General features: G+C 34.4%; 3 protein-coding genes across 5 annotated transcripts in view; 1 reads left to right on the top strand and 2 right to left on the bottom strand.

Moving 5' to 3' along the window:
• The first annotated feature begins 944 nt into the window (after nt 1–944).
• LOC102603413 (DNA-damage-repair/toleration protein DRT111, chloroplastic) lies at nt 945–5487 on the top strand. Its single transcript, XM_006352961.2, has 2 exons — nt 945–1915; nt 4952–5487. Exons 1-2 carry the CDS (start codon nt 1046–1048, stop codon nt 5243–5245), a joined length of 1164 nt encoding a protein of 387 aa, XP_006353023.1. The 5' UTR covers nt 945–1045; the 3' UTR covers nt 5246–5487.
• A 2495-nt stretch (nt 5488–7982) lies between these two features.
• LOC102603079 (probable carboxylesterase 15) lies at nt 7983–8994 on the bottom strand. Its single transcript, NM_001318680.1, is given in 2 exon segments — nt 7983–7986; nt 7988–8994. Coding segments are annotated over 2 exon segments (1011 nt in total).
• A 1711-nt stretch (nt 8995–10705) lies between these two features.
• LOC102597563 (uncharacterized) overlaps nt 10706–17698 on the bottom strand; it is a 12756-nt gene continuing 5763 nt past the window's right edge. The window contains exons 9-14 of one of the 3 annotated variants that reach the window (XM_015311162.1): nt 16078–16156; nt 15887–15977; nt 12680–12788; nt 12472–12588; nt 12295–12368; nt 10706–11934 (exon numbers count right to left, since the gene is read on the bottom strand). In XM_015311162.1, coding sequence (XP_015166648.1) covers nt 12303–12368; nt 12472–12588; nt 12680–12788; nt 15887–15977; nt 16078–16156 — 462 coding nt within the window. In that variant the 3' untranslated portion in view covers nt 10706–11934; nt 12295–12302. Of the gene's footprint in view, nt 11935–12141; nt 12589–12679; nt 12789–15886; nt 15978–16077; nt 16157–17698 lie in introns of those variants that run through there. The other 2 variants (XR_001474102.1, XM_015311161.1) reach the window with 2 other exon arrangements.

The raw sequence follows: 17698 nt of genomic DNA, 5'->3' as shown, positions 1-17698 counted from the left end.
GCCACGAATTATACAATTGCTCTTTTTGTATATATGTATAGCGAACTAGACATAACTTTCAATTGTATATGTATAGCGAATTATACATATATATGTTTGCTATGGAGCGCAATTATGCAAACTTTGCTATAGCATACAAATATGATTTTTTTGTTTGCTATATGTGAAAGTTGCTCTTAAAAAAAGAATGATAGATATCATTTAAATTAGTTGAGATGTGTGAAAGTTGGCAAGGATACCACGATCATAAAAAAAGGAAACAATATGTAGCTAACCCAGCATTGAGATGTCTTTTAATACAAAAGAAGTGATAATTTAGGTCAGTGAAGGAAACAATGGCTAGTTACATATGAAACTTGAAAAAAAGTAATAATTTAAAGAGCAAAAAATATAAATTCCACTAGTTCAGGGTTAACTATGATTTATGTGTCTATCCTTTAGTTTTTTGAAATTACTTTCCGTATCACATTTACTCAGATTCATGTATCTTAGATACATGCTGATCAAAGTAGATGTAATTTCTTATACACCGTATTTAAGTGTGATACGCATGTATGTGGAATATATTGACTCTCTCGCTCGTCTCTCTCGCTATGTATCTGTATTTCAGAATGTATTTGTTTAGTATCAAAAGATAAATGTTATCCCCCCTCCCCTCTCCATATATTTGTATTTTAGAATGTATCTAGTATCAAAATATTGTATTTAGTATCTTTGATACATGTATTTGACTTGACAGTTGAATGAGTGATATATTTGACTTGAAACTTAGCATAAAATTATTAATCAATGAGATAATATGATTATTTAAACTATAGAGTGGATTAATATTTAGGATAGGAATATTTGTATATTCCTAATATTAATATGTTTTTTAGTGCAAACTAACTAAAGAAAAAAAAAACATTTAGGACCAAAGTAGTAAATTATATTGCAATAAGGAGTGAAAAGTATATCAAAATCCCAACTTCCGTCCAATTAAACCCCCATTTCCACCGAACTCTTCAATTCGTCAATTCAGAATCTCCGATCAGTTCCCGTCACAATGCTCGGCGGCTTATACGGCGATCTCCCACCGCCGTCGTCCTCTGGCGACGATGACAAGCCAACCAACGCCACCACAGCTAATGTGTGGTCCTGCAGTGCTAAGATGGCTCCTTCAGCCCTTCGCAAACCCTTCGCCCCACCCCAAACACTTCTTCGACCTCAGCCGAAGCCCAAACCGCAGCCTTCAGCAGCTCCGAAACCTCATCCCTCGATTCCTCTTGACGAGAACACTAATCCAAATCCCACCTTCGCAACGACGTCGTTTCAACCAGCCCTGGTGGCTGTTACCAGCAGTGTATTAGAAGAATACGACCCGGCTCGGCCGAATGATTACGAAGATTATCGGAGGGAGAAGAAGAGGAAGCAAATGGAGGCTGAGGTGCGGAGAGAGTTGGAAGAAAGAGAGAGAAAGGAGAGGGAAAGAGAGAGGGAGGAGAAGGAGAAGAGGGAAAAAGAGAGAGAATTGAATATTTCAGGTGAGGAGGCGTGGCGGCGGAGGGCGGCAATGAGTGGAGGAGGAGGAGGAGGCAGTGCTCCCCCACGGTCGCCTTCACCACCTTCAGGGAATGAGTTTAGTATTGGGAGGTCAGAGAGTGGGGGTTTGGGATTGGGAGCTGAAGGAAAGATGACAGCTGCACAAAGGATGATGGCTAAGATGGGATGGAAGGAGGGTCAGGGACTTGGGAAGCTGGAACAAGGAATTACAACTCCATTGATGGCTAAGAAGACTGATAAGAGAGGTGGGGTTATAGTGGCTAGTGAAGCAAAGCAGCAGCAGCAGCAGCAACAACAACAGGCACCTGAAAAGAAGGTTAAGAGTGTCAATTTCAATATGCCTCCAACAAGGGTCGTGCTGCTTAGGAATATGGTATGGATTATTAAGATATTCTGTTAACTTATTTATTTGTTCTGCTTGTTTAGCTGCATAAATTATGATGGTTTCTTGCTAGGATAGTTTCTTTCATATAGTTAAGTCGCTTAGGAATATGGTATGGATTGTTAAGATGTTCTATTAACTTACTTATTTGCTCTGTTTGATTTGGAATTTTTATTGTATGAGCTTTTTTAGCTGCATAAATTATGATGGTTTCTTTTTTTTTTTTTGAGAAAGTTAACATTTTATAGACAACAATACACCAATAGTGTATTTCAGTAGTAATTACAACAGGAGTATACAGTAAGCAAAACCAAAAGATCTATCATTTATGATGGTTTCTTGCTAGGATAGTTTCTTTTCATATAGTTAAGTCGCTTAGGAATATGGTATGGATTATTAAGATATTCTGTTAACTTATTTATTTGTTCTGCTTGTTTAGCTGCATAAATTATGATGGTTTCTTTTTTTTTTTTTGAGAAAGTTAACATTTTATAGACAACAAGACACCAATAGTGTATTTCAGTAGTAATTACAACAGGAGTATACAGTAAGCAAAACCAAAAGATCTATCATTTATGATGGTTTCTTGCTAGAATAGTTTCTTTCATATGAGTTAATTTGGTTTCAGTCGTTTGGACTTTGGCTTAGTCTTACACCTAGTGCAAGTAGTTTCCAGGGGCTCAGGTGTGTTTTGAATCAGAGTTGTTTCCGCCGAGGAAATTGAAGTAGAAAAACTTTCGTCTTTTAGTGATTTCTGACCAACACACCCGTCAATTTTGCTTTTATTTTTGGCCCGTAAAAGTGAAGTTCTCAGCCATGCCATTGAGAATCGTCTTTTAAATTTTGCTTCCACCTAATAAAAGTGTTCACCTCATTGAGAAAAAGAAGAATTTGGCTTCCACCTTAATCTATCTTAGTAGCTTAGTTGTTTGGCTACCTGAACTTTCAGCTTGTTGGTGAGGGTTGGATTCCCCACCTTGTAATCCCCTCCTTCATTTCCCCTTTCCCTACCCCCTTTTTTTTAAAAAAAAATAAAAAATCTATCTTTCTAAATATAGCTGAGAAGTTACCACTCTTTTTTTTTTTTGAGAATTAGCAGAGAAGTTACCATTCTGCCTTTGTTATCAGAAACAAGTTTCTGATTGGTTATCTAGATGAACTCATTTAAGGTCCAATATTTGGTAGTGAGTGTTTCTGATTGTTTATTTATTAGATATGGGTGTTAAGACTTAACATTTCATTGTTGAATTTGTGTTTCTAGAGGCAGTCGTGTAGTTTAATCATGTGAAAAGGTATGATGTTTAATTGGCTATTGAATAATGTTCATTCTTCTGACATTTGTTAGGTCTTGAGAGCCAGTGTGCTACTCATATACTTTGACAAGTTATTTAATTGTGGTAGCTAATGTACTAAGATTCTCTCACAGATCCTTTTTCTTTATAAGGTTCACTGACTGATCTTTATGATAGTGTACTGAACCTGTTCAACAGATTTATCTATGTGAACTTTTTAACCTTGTTTTATGCGATCTATAGGTTCTCTTTTAAAAAAGGGAAAAGGACCAATTAGTCTTGTGTTTTATTTTGTTAATTTGTGCCTACCAAACTATTTTGGGGTCTAACAATAAGTACTGCTGGTTTCTAAGGAAAAAAGAGAACTATTGAGTACTAATATAATTTTTTATTGTTTTTTATCAATCTTTAATAATTGCCTGATAAGTGAAATACTAAAGTAGCTAATTAGAACATTATCCACTTCTGCCTATCATTTTCTGTTGGCATTGGCTACTTAAAACATCTCCTCAGAAATGTATCTGTGCATCTGCTGGCATCTGCTGACTGCTTTCACATTACACTAAGGGGAATCAACTTTCTCTAGATATAGAACCTCTTTTCCCCTTAAAGGTCTCATGTGCTGCTAATTACCAATATCTTCATAAGCGAAGGTACAACCCTTGATTAGCTTCTCTTCTGGTGATTCTAAGTATTTCTCCACTCACTCTAGGGTTTGAAATATGATTAATGCTCTGCTCAGTGGGGAAGTCACTTTTAGTGAATGGACCAAGGGGTTAGCTTGACTCAAACTTCTCTAGCTTGTATGGGTTGTTTGGTCTGTCGACAGGATACACACACATAGATACCTTTGGATTATAGATGGTATTACAATGCGGAGGAAGTAGAGATTCATTTAGGAAGGATTGTAATGCTGGGTCATGGTGAATTTGGTTGCAATGAGAGAATTAAAGTGAACTGTATCTGAAGAATTGTGGATGGATTGGATATATGTATCCTTTGTTTGATTAATGAGGTTTAAGTTGTATAAAGCTATTAAATAAAACTTTAAAGTAATTCGACCAAATTTAGTTAAAAGAATTATTTGGAATGATGGGAAGATGGACTAGGGTGGAGCGCATGCTTTGTGGTGAACTGGCAATAAGGTGGAGGTTTGGAACTAAGAGCGCTTTAGGTTACACATCATTTGGAATTGCATGTTTCGCTTATAAGAGGGTTAATGGCTGCTGCATTGCTTTGTGTGTATTATATTATTTTCTGGATCTTAGTTTTTACTGAAACATTTTGGATCAAAATCATAGTTTTGCCATTAATGAAAAGTGGGGCTTGCATGAGGTTACACTTTTCCAAGAGCTTCATATCTGCAATGTTGAACTCTTTCCTCTAGGTGGGTGCACAAAAAAAAGGGTAAGATATATATCTGTAGTGAATGGATGAGAGAGGGTGAGGGGTTGACCAAGTTATAGAATAGACTCAAAAAGAAAATGAGATAAATGAAACTGATTCACTATCTACAACAACATATGGGGTAAGATGTACGCATACCTTACCCTACCTTTGGAGTAGAGATGTTGTTTCCGATAGACCCTCGGCCAAAAAGAGAAGTTATTCAGTGATGGAAACTGATGCACCATCTGTAGGGATATAATACACAAACAAATCTTTAACGCGCTTCATTTTCTTTTTTGATGATTGTCTGACCTATCTTTTGTTCCTTTTTTTCCTTCTTTTGAAGGTTGGTCCTGGCGAGGTTGATGATGACCTAGAAGGTGAGGTGGCTGAAGAGTGCTCTAAATTTGGTACCGTAACTCGTGTCTTAATATTTGAGATAACAGAAACGAATTTCCCTCATGAAGAAGCTGTTCGGATCTTCATTCAATTTGAGAGAGCAGAACATGCAACTAAAGCCCTTATAGAACTTGAAGGTCGATTTTTTGGCGGCAGGATTGTTCATGCCTGTTTCTATGACGAGGAGAGGTTCGGCAATAATGAATTAGCTCCCATGCCAGGAGAAATTCCTGGCTTTTGACCAAACAGTTATGGTCCAAAACGTAAGTTCTCTTTATTTTTTCACTGGAACTGTAATTTTGCAAGCTTGCTTAGTGTCTTTAAAGTAAAAGGCCTTACGTTATACGTCTCCTTTTCTCAAGTTTACACAAAGCTATGTATCGAAAAACTTGCCATTATTAATCTCAGGAACTTGGTTTGGGTCCTTAGTCTTCGTTGTAATGCAAGATATTAGAGAATTATCGTTTTACCGTTGGTTCATTATTGTCTATCTTTCACATAGATTCTCAACTTCCCATCTGAATCATAAGGTTTATTCGATGCACACCACCTGAACTTTATACATTATTAAGAGTACATATATTATTGAAGTACTGTATGTTGCAACTTACAAGTAATCGATTTTTATTTTACTTTTTTGGTGGCAGGAAAATCTGAGATTTTTTTTTGAAGTGATAAACTTGTGTGGCTTGTGATGACCATTCATTTTTTTTAAAAGATAATCAATGTGTTGCTAAAAAGGGGAACACACTGCATATCTCCACCATACTAAAAAAATATCTGAAGTTTTTCTGTAATGTGGAAGTTGGTATATAGTCTTTATCAATGATGAGATATTACTCCGTTCATTTTAAAATAAATTATATTGGAAATCCTAGAAGATATAAAGTAAATACTCCTTCCGTTTCACAAAGAATGACCTGGTTTGACTTGGCACGGAGTTTAAGTAAATAAAGAAGACTTTTGAATCTTGTGGTCCTAAATAAAAGTTATGTCAGATGTACAAAATTGCCCTTAATCTCGTGGTCTTAAACATGCCACGTGGTAACTGACTAAAATGTTTACTCACAAAGCAAAAAGTAAAATGTTACCAAAAAAGAAAATAGGTCATTCTTTGTGAAACGGAGGGAGTAGTAATTTATACGAGATAATATCTCATATGGTCACTCAACTTTCAATAGTTCACTTAGAAAGTCACTCAACTATTGATATTTTACTTAAAAAGTCACCCAACCAATTTAAATAATTTTTTCATTAAATTTTGTTAAATACAATTTTTGTTTTTAACTGTTATTTTTAACAGAAACATGCTCATTTTAATTATTTTATTAAATTTTGTCGAATACAATTTTTTTAAAACTGTTTTTTTTTTAAAATAATAAAAGATTGTTATATGCTACTGTGCGTTTTTTTTAATTACTTCCGTTCAATTCCAATCTTCTTCTTTTTTGGATCATTTTTCAGCATATTTAATTCGTCTATGCTGAATTGCTGAAGTACGTTTTTTTTTTTAAAAAAAAGTTAAATAATTGGAGTGAGTCATGAATAAGATAAATAAAATAGACATTTTATTATTTGTTAAAAAAAATAGTTTAAAATAAAAATTAGATTTCAATAGTTTATTGAATAAATTATTTAAATTTGTTGGATGACTTTCTAAGTGAAATATCAATAGTTGAGTGACTTTTGAGTTATAAACAAAATTGAGTGACTTTCCAAGTGAATAACTCAAAGTTGAGTGACTTTCTAAGTGAACTATTCAAAGTTGAGTGACCATTTGAGATATTATCTCTAATTTATACCTTCAATATGGAAATATATATTACACCAATGCAAATAAAACGTCTTAAAACGGATTGAAATTAAAAATTATATTGGGCTCAATTTTAAAAAAAAATATTCAAATGGATTGAGATTGATCCAATTTAAATTATTTTGAGCTCAACCCTAAAATTCTGAGCAGATTAGACAAACTACCTACATTTAAGCTAAGCTTATTTAAGACACTCCTATTTTGTCAATCAAGTTGCAAGTTTATTTGACTTGTTTGAAAGACTTTCTGAACTTTTCTATTAAAAAGCACATATAACACAACGTTGAAATTGTAGTGAAATTAACTTAAGTCCTTGAGGAAACTTCTTTGACATTATTATACTCATGAATAGAAAAATGTAAATAATATTTACGTGGTACTTACTTTGAAATTGTTAGCACTTTTACATCTTGATGTTAATACGTTTCTCACGTAAAATTGGCATTTCATGTAACATCTTGAGTAAGTTAATATATATGTGGCCAAAATCTTCTTCTTCTTTTTTCTGTTAACGGAAAAGCAAAAGCTTTCGAAATATAGCAATATTTTTCTTTCAAAAGTATTACATATCGAGAGTGGAGTTACTCCAATTATTGTCTATACATGATTGGATTATTGACATACCCTTTCAAATTTTAGTGGCTGAAATTTGATCTAGTTTATGCACTATTACATTGTGATAAAATAAAAAACACTTCTCAAAAGTTGTATATGAAGTGCATATTGTTTTAATGAATATAGCTCATAGATTTTATTGTATAATGTCAGACAAACAATTTGAACAATAAACCTTTAAAAAAATAGTATAGTATACGAGATAAACATAACCTACTAAATAAAGGTACAGTAAAGAATGAAAATTGAATTATTAAATAATAAATAAACACAGAATGAGAAGAAAGATATTAAGGCATTGGTATAAACCAATCAAATTGATCGTTACACAAAATGAGATTTTTTAACATTATACATTCCGCTGATTTAAAGACAAGATACAATAGAAGCTAAAGTAACAATCAAAACACGATACAATAGAAGCTAAAGTAACAATCAAAACAAACATGAATATTTAAACTAACAATACGTACAATCATCTCAGATCTTCTGCATGCAAAATTCTCCTAAAATGCCATGCTTATTTGCACCCATAAGGTTTATTTCTTCTTTAATCAGTGCTTGTTGATGAATTCTGCAATGGCTTCAAAAAGCTTCTCAGTTGCAGAGCCAGTAACAGGGTCCATATCAACAGCAATTTTGTTCAGGTAAAAACTGTGTCCCACGCCATTGTTTATCAACAGTTCAACATCTTTTTCCCCTTTTTTCAATGCTTCGTAAAATTCCATTTCAGTGTCTTTTATCAGATCCTTCTCCGCTACACAGTAAAAATAAGGCGGCAATTTAAGCTCCTCCACCGCCGGCGCAGCATCACCCATCGGACAACTGATCGGGTGATCCTTCGTGCTACCAATCGGTAAAGCAAGTTCCATAAATTTATCCACCATATCTAAGGTTAGAAAGGGGGTTTGTTCCTGTTCTAGCTCCGATTTGCTTCGCTGGGACCGCATGAAGCCTGGATGGATCGGAATTGCGCCGGCGAGCCTCATCGGAGATAAGTCTTCTTCTCCGGCTCTGGCGGCGACTTGATGGACGATGTTGCCGCCGGAGCTGTCTCCGATGAGGAATACGCGGTTGAAATCGGCGTATTCGTTGAGCCAGGGCTCGTGACCTTGCTTCCGGGAAACGTCACGGAGCCAGAGAAGGCCGGCGAAGCTGGCATCACAGGCGGCAGGGAGGCGGTGCTCCGGCGCCAGAGGGAGGAAGACGGAGACAATAATAGCGTTAGCCACACGCGCTAAGCGAGTGTAGACAGCATAGTACATGTACCAATCAGCTTGGCTGATGCAAAAACCGCCGCCGTGGAAGTGAAGAATGACGGGAAGCTTATCAACCGAACTATCATTACGTTCAGGTAAGTAGATACGGAAACGACTACCGGAGTTCTCCCCGGCGACTACATCTTTGACGGCAACGCCGTCAATGAAGTCGTCATGCGGTGGAACTGGCTCAGCCATGAACTTGACTTCGGGTGGACCGGTCCATGTCCGGTCTACTGAACCGTCGTCAAAAACTGTAAGCCAACCGGAAACTACATCCTTAACTTGCTTATCATGAACCATTTTAGGAATTTTAAAAAAGTGGAAAAGGAAGTTTTATTTTTTCTTGGGTATACTATTAATTTGCATGAATATGGGTGTATTTATAATAGTGAAAAAAAGGGTAGTTGTTGAAAGGAAGATACAAAGAGTTTTACAAAAATTTGGACTTTAGATAGTGGGAAGAGTAAAGGCATTGACAGATCATTTTCTACACAATTTCCTAAGTGGGTCATTCCACTTATAGATTTTCGTCCACATTTACAAACTGGAATATAAGAAAGACTTTGTTAAGATCCAAATAATAGGACGTTATAACGAGAGTTACTCTCTCTGTCCAACAATACTTATTTAATGTATTAAAAATAGTTGTTTAATGATACGTGTTTACTTTATGAAGTTCATTGATAATTTTACACTTACTTCCTAATTTACTCTTATCATTAATTATAGACATTTTCTCATTATATTTTTCAAGATATTTTATTTATTATATTTAAAGGGTGATATGATAAAATTATCCTTCTATTTATAGTTTCTTAAAGGGTGTGTGATGTGTTAAGTCAATAATGGATAAATTAGATAATACAGAAAAATATTCTAAGAGAATCATAATTTTTTTATATGATTTTAATCACTTAACCTATATATGAAGATCAATATAAATGAAAGTATAAAATCTACTAAAAAAAAAGAATAAATAAGGAAAAATTTATTTTCCGTCAAGAAAACATTTTTAAAGTAAGACAGAAATGTTAGTGCAAACCCTTACCAAACTTTGACCAGAGCATTTTAAATGTATGTAAAAAGAATAAATCACATTGATAAAGAATACGGGGAGTTTAAAGTTTTCTAAAAGTGCAAAAATTCGATGGAAAATACGTTTGACCTACAAAAGTTTACTTATGAACGCAAGCTGATTTATTATGCCTCTATTCTTAATTATTTGTCCACTTTTAAATTGATATATTCATCCGTTCTTATTTATATGTCATCATTTTAGATTTCACGTGCATCAAGAAATTAAGTAAGTTTATTATTCTATCCTTTTCTTTTTTTTGAAGTCAAGTTCTCAATCAATAACTATGAATTAATTTATTTTGATTAATTAATTTGCCCAATGAACATGAATTATTTATTTAGTCTTTCTATGTTAGTCAAATGTATATTCTCAAGGCTAATAACTCATAAGGGTAAAATAGGGAGAATATTGTAAATTATGCATTAATTTTATGAAATGATAAATATTATGGACCAACTATTTTGTAATACGTATGACATATAAAAAGGAACAGAGGGAGTACCTATTAAAAAAAAGATAATGATTGATATAATAAGTTTACTATTTTACCCTATGAATTATGAAGTGGATGAATTAAAAATCTAAGACTTTCAAGAAGTTCTTCTACCTTTGTCAAAATTAATTAATTGAGAATATAATAGATAAAAAAAATTGATCTTTCTTGATTTGTCAAAATGAACCGTTAAAAAGGTATAAGTAAAAAAAAAATTGAACAGATAATTAGAGACAGAGAAAGTATTAGATGTCATTCACTTCAACTAATTTGATATTACTCCTAGTTTCTTTTATTTTAATTTGTTTATCTTAATTAATATTTGAACAATCAATGAATATTTTTTTATCATAATTTTTCAAAAGATTTAGAATTATTAAACTATTGTAAGTTATACGTAGTAATTTTTTTTATAATTTATAAAATATATAAATTTTATTTCAGAAAATTAAAAAATTTACGTCAAACATCAATTGATTTGTCCTTCATAGTCTGAATCAAGTCAAATAAATTGGAACTGTCCACATATATGAGTTATGAATAACGTTGGATTTGAAAAAGGGGAAAAAACAATAAACTGGTTGTTATGATGTTGTGAACTGGGAAGAAAGTCTTTAGCTTCTTTTCTTTTTTTGGTTATTTATTTAAAAGCTGATAACACATGGAAGGAGATAAAGGTAATTTCACCGACGGGTAGTCTGCTTGCACATCACATTTTGCAACATTTTCACATACACCCAAATGTATGTCTATTACATATTCACATAAATTATGTCACCCTATTTAGTTGTACCCATGAGCATCAATTGAAACATACCTACAATATTACATCTTATGGGGGCTAATGCATATAGTAAAATGAGGTGATATATTTTAAATAGTTAACCATCTACATAAGTAGACACTTGACAATATGTGCATAATAGGAACACTCTACATGTCCACATACTCTATCAGAATATGTTATAGTTCGAGTGTCTAAAAAAAGTTCACTATCAAGTTTAAGAGATTATTGATGTATTCATCCTATTAGTAGTGCAAAAATTAATTAATATATGATTTAATTATTCCAACTTCTACCTTGCACAAAATTATTTACAAATTGACTCATAATTTACTCATGTTTTCTTGTAGAATTGTAAAATGATAACCGAACATCAAAGTTTATATCAAACAACTAAAGAGCTAAACATGATATAAGCTACGCTAACTTCTTTTAATGCATGAATAACTTCCTTCCTAACAAGCAACAAAACAACCAATGAGAAAAATGATCAAAACTATCCCTCAAGTCTAAGGGTTTGTTTTAACTTTGTCCCTGTAATATCACAATGAACATAAATACCCTTTTTAAGTTTGCAAAACAAGGACACTCTTGGTGCCCAAAAGAAAGTTTGTAAAATTTTACCTAATGGATTTAATATGATGACCTTAAATGAAGGGTTGTTCATCAAAAGGGCTATTTGACTAATCCTATAGTTATCTGCCTACAGCTCTGGAAGTCACACCAACACAGTGAACTACACGAGATGCATTGTTTGTGCTGCACAAAAGGTTGCCTTCTATCATTAGACAAACAAAATCTCTGTACTAAGGTGCAACCCCATATCCAGAAAGGGTCCACACATCTGTATGCTTCTTGGACACAAGAAAACCAACAAAACGAGACCTGTGTAAAAGAAAATAATATCAATCTAGGTGAAACTTGACAATAATACAAGGACAAGAAAAAGGATAATCAAGGCATAATACATAAACGTGTCTTTTAACTTGGTCTTAGCTGACATCTATGCTCTCCAACTTTTGGGTGTACACAAGTAGGAAATTAAACTTGTATATGGAACAAAGTAGACACGTGTGTCCTACCTAGCAATTTGTGTCCTGCGTGTATTTTTCCATGTAGGATACGTGTGGTTACTTGTTCAGCTCTATAAATTTAAGTATCTACTTGTGCACAACCAAAGTTAGAGGGTCTAGATATCAACTGAGGCTTTAGTTAAAGAACACTAAAAAAGTGGATTAAACTTACGTTAGATCCTATACAGAGTTCTTAATAGGGTTCTTCAACTTGCTATTAAGCTGTTCAATTTCTGCTGCTTGTTCCTTGCAACAAGAAAATCATAGACTTAGAAAGGACAGGCAGAAAACAGCAACAATCTGGAGAGGGTAGAAAAGGAATGACGGGGAATAAACACTTCATAATCACCTGACGTAAAGCTTTCCACCACAGGCTTGATTGTTCCTGTAGTACACGCCATTCAACCGCCAACTCATGTTCTATTGTGTTACTCTGGGCATAGTGAGATGTTGATACTGCTTTTCTCTTTACAAGAAAGAAATTGGAATATGAAAATTGGATCATCAAATAGCAAATTAAGGGAGAGGAGGTTATTTGTGTGCAGTTAAATGCGTACCATTTCTTCTCCTAGCTTTTGAAATTTGAGTTTTCCAATGGACAGATGGCCAGGAAAGTCTTTACTTTTCACTTGGTCCTGTATAGTTCCCTTCCGAGCAACAACTGGCCTTAACAAGACATAAACAACAATGCCATTATCTCCGTCATCTTAATTATTTCTCATATTTCATTCATCTTATTCCAATAAAATAGTAGTATTCACAAAAGTTCATCCAAGATAATGTCAAATAGAGATCACCGATAAGAATCCCAAGCCACTATCATGACTGAGATTTACATCATTTTTCTTTCCAGTAAGAAGCACAGGCCACTATCATGAATGAGATTTACATCATTTTTCTTTCTCCCTCTATAGTGAGCAGATTTGGAGGGTTATTGGAAGGAAATAGAGTAGTATAGAAGAGATTCATGGCGCATCAAGCTAACTCAACGAAAGCTTGTTTGAAAAGGTATTCACCCTAATCATTTCTCTTTATGAAAAAAATCCAGTGCCATGAGATGGTTGAGTATAAATAACATATATGACATCTACCATGATGACCATCAGGAGGAATTACATAGACAAAGCTGACAGTATTAATTATCGAAATTAACAGCTTCTCGATAATTCTCTAAAACATAAAAGGTAATATCACACCATCATAATCAGTGTTTTCAAAGGTACGATGGGATTTTGTAGAAGAAATGCTAAATGGATATGGATTACCTCCAAAGTTCATACAGTTGGTTATGGTCCATGTCACAACAACCAAATTTTCAGTGAAGGTTGGTGGGGACACTCATGATTATTTTGAAGGCGGGGGCTGAGACAAGGGGATCCTATCTCTCCCTTACTCTTTGCGCTAGTAATGGAGTACCTGTCTAGAACCACGACTCAAATGCGTAAGCTGACTGATTTTAGATTCCATCCCATGTGTAAGGGGCAACAGTTGACTCTCCTCATATTTGCTAATGACTTGATGATTTTCCATAAAGGAAATGTGGTATCTGTACAAAGTGTTATGGAGGCCTTCCAACATTTCTCTAATACAACTGGACTAGTGGCTTAACATAGATGAATCTAGTCTGTTTATGGCTGGTGTAGATGAGAATACTTAAGGGGAAATTCTCAACCTAACTGGTTTCACCTTGGGATCATTTCCAATAATGTACTTGGTCCTTCCTCTCTCCCAAAAAGTGGAACAAATTGGAGTGTCACCAACTAAAGATGAAAATTACAGACAAGATCAGGGAGATCAGGGCTGTCTCCACAAGACACTTATCTTATGCTGGTAAGCCTCGTGTTATTGATTCTATACTGTTCACCACTTCACCTTACATAATTTTTCAGGGGGCTGTATTAATATTTTCCCAATCGCATTAAAGTAGGTAGACAAGAAGTGTAGGGAGTTTCTTTGGTGGGGTACTGATGAAAAGAAAAAACTATCACTTGTGGCTTGGGATAAGCTATGTCAACCAAAGAAGTATGAAGGTCTGAATTGTCGGATGTGGAATATGGCTGCATTGGGAAAACTTATATGGATGGTGAATAAGAAAAAAGATCTATTATGGATAAAATGGGTGAATGGTATATATATGAAAGGAGGAGATGATTTCTGCTACTGGAAAAAGCTTCATAAACTGAAGCTGAAGATGACAAGCTGGTATAGAGATGATCATTATTGTAACTGCTAACAGGAAATAATTTGTCTCAAAGGGGTACTGTGCTGCCACCTGCACCAAGAATGTATACTGCTGACTTAATATGGAGTAGAATTACAATGCACAAACATAGGTTTATATTGTGATTAGCTGGCTCTTGGGAGATTACTCACAAAGGATAGACAGCTGATGATGGGCATTCAGTGTGATAACCACATGTGTGTGATGTGTGAAGATATGTTAGAGAGAGGTTAGATATGTTTCAATACACAAAAAGAGGCAGGAAGTGTGCTTCTTGATTTAATACAGACAATTTGTAATTAGCTGGTTGATTTTGGAGGCCTACTGATTATAGGCAATCTTCCTAGAAGGGGGTCGAGATAATGGGTGCTCTTTAGGTGTAACTTTTTGATTGTTGGTATGGCAATATTTCACAGTTTACTACCAAAAAAAACTAAATCAGTATTTTCAAAGGCATTTTGTAGGCGATTCATGGGGCAAGCCATGGAGCTAGGAGGGCTATATCGCACAAGAACGGATTGGCAGAGGAAAACTATCGTGGTTCATAAGTTCTAACCTCCTGAGCATTAACTTAAGCGTAGGTTTCAATCTTCCGGATGTTCATTTGGGGGGTAAGTTCAGAGAACTTCCCAAACTTAAAATCAAAATTGCAAGTTCTCTTTATTACTTAAAACACTCAGACGTTAGCTAATTGTAAATTCTCAAACTAAAAAGAAAAAACTCAAAAGTCAAAGTCTCCTCTTAATTGTTATCCCTAATTTCATATTTCTTTGTCATTTACAGAGCAACCAATCATTCTTTGGCTCTTCATCAGCAAAGTGCAAACTACAAAGCAAAAGCTTTGTCTTCAAATGCTTGTGAATTCCTTTTTTTATGCTTCATTTCCTTCAATTCCTTTTTACTCTCTTGTATTCTTTTCAAGTTAGGTATTGATTTTGGAATTCATTTTGATATCACTCTAATTTAGATACTACTTTGGGAGGTTTTATTCTAAAAAATGTTCTATTTGTGTTATAATAGGTATTTGTGATTTGTTTTCTGGTTTTAGGTTTTCAAACAATAACTTTATACTATTGTCATTTTTATTTTTTTGAACTATTAGGAACTATCATTTTACAACTCCAAGTAGATCACCACCGGGCTATAGCTGTGATGCATCTTTCATCTTTCACTCTTACATTCATAAATATACACTAATTTTATAATTTTCTACAATTTAATGTAATTTTACTTTTTTGTGATTTATATACTTATTATATTAATTTATCAAAAACAAAAAATTAAATATTTATGGGGCTTACTCCTCACATCTCAAGGCTTACGTCTCGCCCCATGTTAAACAAAACGCCTTGCCTCAAGCCCTGCCTTTTAAAACATTACCAACTAACTCATGTCATCAAGGACTTTGAAGATCATTACACAAAGCATAGTTTGTCAAAAACGAATACTAACTAGCAAGGTGTATGTAAGAACAACACAAAAAAACATCTAATCAACAAGACAAACAAAGGGTGAGACAAAACTTGCCAAGCCAATCTAGTACCTTCCATCACCTAACATAAGGCACCTCCTTTTCAACTCAAAAATGGCGATCTCTGCAGCCTCGCTTGATTTGAAGATAAGAAATGCTTTTCCTGGTAGTGTTCATTTGAGAGAAAAAAACATCGAGTTCACTGAGAAAAATGTCAATAAATTTTACTTCAGGATTTTAGAAGAAGATACACGATGGCCTACCATTTAGGGGATTAGAGAAGGTGTTATGCTGCACCATTTTTGCACTAACCGTTTGCCTTAAGGCATGCTTAACAATATCCTAGAATATAGAGAATGAGAACTCAGAAAGATTAATGAGACAAGCTCTTCGAGTATAAAACTAGGAGCAAAAACAGTAAAGAATAATTCAAGAAGAAAACCCACCACAATATATATCAGAAGAAAAGTTTGTCTTGATATATCTATCTCTACCAAATAAAAGGACATACGAATATATTTGACGAGAGGCGTGAAAATTTTCTTGAATCAATTCGGATTCATGCCAGGATGCTCAACTATAGAAATCATTCATTTGGTAAGGAGGCTTGGTGGAGCAGTACATAGAGGACACACACATGGTATTCATTAACCTAGAAAAGGCTTACGACAAAGTTCCAAGGAAGGTTATATAGAGATACTTGGAGGCTAGAGCCTAGAGGTGTACCTGTTGTTGACCATATAATAAAATAATAAAAAGTATGCTCTCTCTAACAGCTTAAGATTTTAGATGAGATGGTTGTGAGAAATATATGGGAAAAATATTATTGAATTATTGTTCTAATTATTACATAGAGAACCCTATTTATAGACACTATATAATACAATTCCTTACCAAATAGGAGACTATAAACTATTCCTATTTTGTGTAGGATTGTGTTTACCTATTCTATTCTAACACTCCCCCTCAAGCTGGTGCATACAAATTATATGTACCTAGCTTGTTACAAATGTAATTAATACGAGGACCAATGAGGGACTTGGTGAAAATATCTGCAAGTTGATCATTTGACTTCACAAATTTGGCAATCAATCTCAACGTGCTCAATTTTATACTGAATTTGATGCATAATGCCAATAAAACACAGACCATAAAGTGACTTACACAATCGACATACAAGGCTACTAAACTCCCCTTGAGCAACAAAGTGCTCAAAATCTAGTATAAAGTATATGGATCATGTTGGAATCAATAGATGAGTCGATATTAAACAAGAAAGTCACTGAAAAATTGGTCAGAACATGCTCATACTCCAGTGTATTAGATTTGATGGCTGAAAGTGGTCATAATCTAAGAAATAAAATTATATAGGTAGGGTCGGAATGATAGCGTGACCCTACTGAAAAAGAAAAATTATACGGGTAGGGTTGGAATGATGGCACAACCCTACGCAAATCAGATTTGGGGAGTCACCGGAAAGACGAATGAAACTATGCAAATCAAATCTGAGGAGTCACTAAAAAAGACACATGATGCTATGCAACTCAGATATGAAAAAATAGTTCGAAAAAAGAATCCACGGTACTACACAAATTAATTATGAAAAGTAGTCCGGAGAGATGCACGGTGCTACGCAAATCAGATATGCAAAAAGAGGTAGTCACCGGAAGGATGACACGGTGCTACACTAATTATATATGAAAAAGTAGTCACTGAAATGATGGCACGGTGCTACACAAATCAGATATGATAAAGTGATTTCGGTGACACAATGCTACACAAACCAGATATGAAAAAGTAGTCACCAGAAAGATCGCACGGTGCTACACAAATTAAATACGAAAAAGTAGTCACCGGAATGATGGCACGATGCTACACAAATTA

Source organism: Solanum tuberosum, unplaced genomic scaffold (genome assembly GCF_000226075.1).
Source record: "Solanum tuberosum cultivar DM 1-3 516 R44 unplaced genomic scaffold, SolTub_3.0 scf00141, whole genome shotgun sequence".
NCBI classification, from domain to species: domain Eukaryota; kingdom Viridiplantae; phylum Streptophyta; class Magnoliopsida; order Solanales; family Solanaceae; genus Solanum; species Solanum tuberosum.
Note: the sequence above shows the minus strand (reverse complement) of the source record. Positions and strands in the feature narration are given on the sequence as shown.

Coding starts and splice junctions, on each gene's coding strand:
- LOC102603413 (XM_006352961.2), top strand. CDS start 1,046: ATGCTCGGCGGCTTATACGGCGATCTCCCACCGCCGTCGTCCTCTGGC. Junction 1,916..4,951: donor TCGTGCTGCTTAGGAATATG/GTATGGATTATT, acceptor CTTCTTTTGAAG/GTTGGTCCTGGCGAGGTTGA.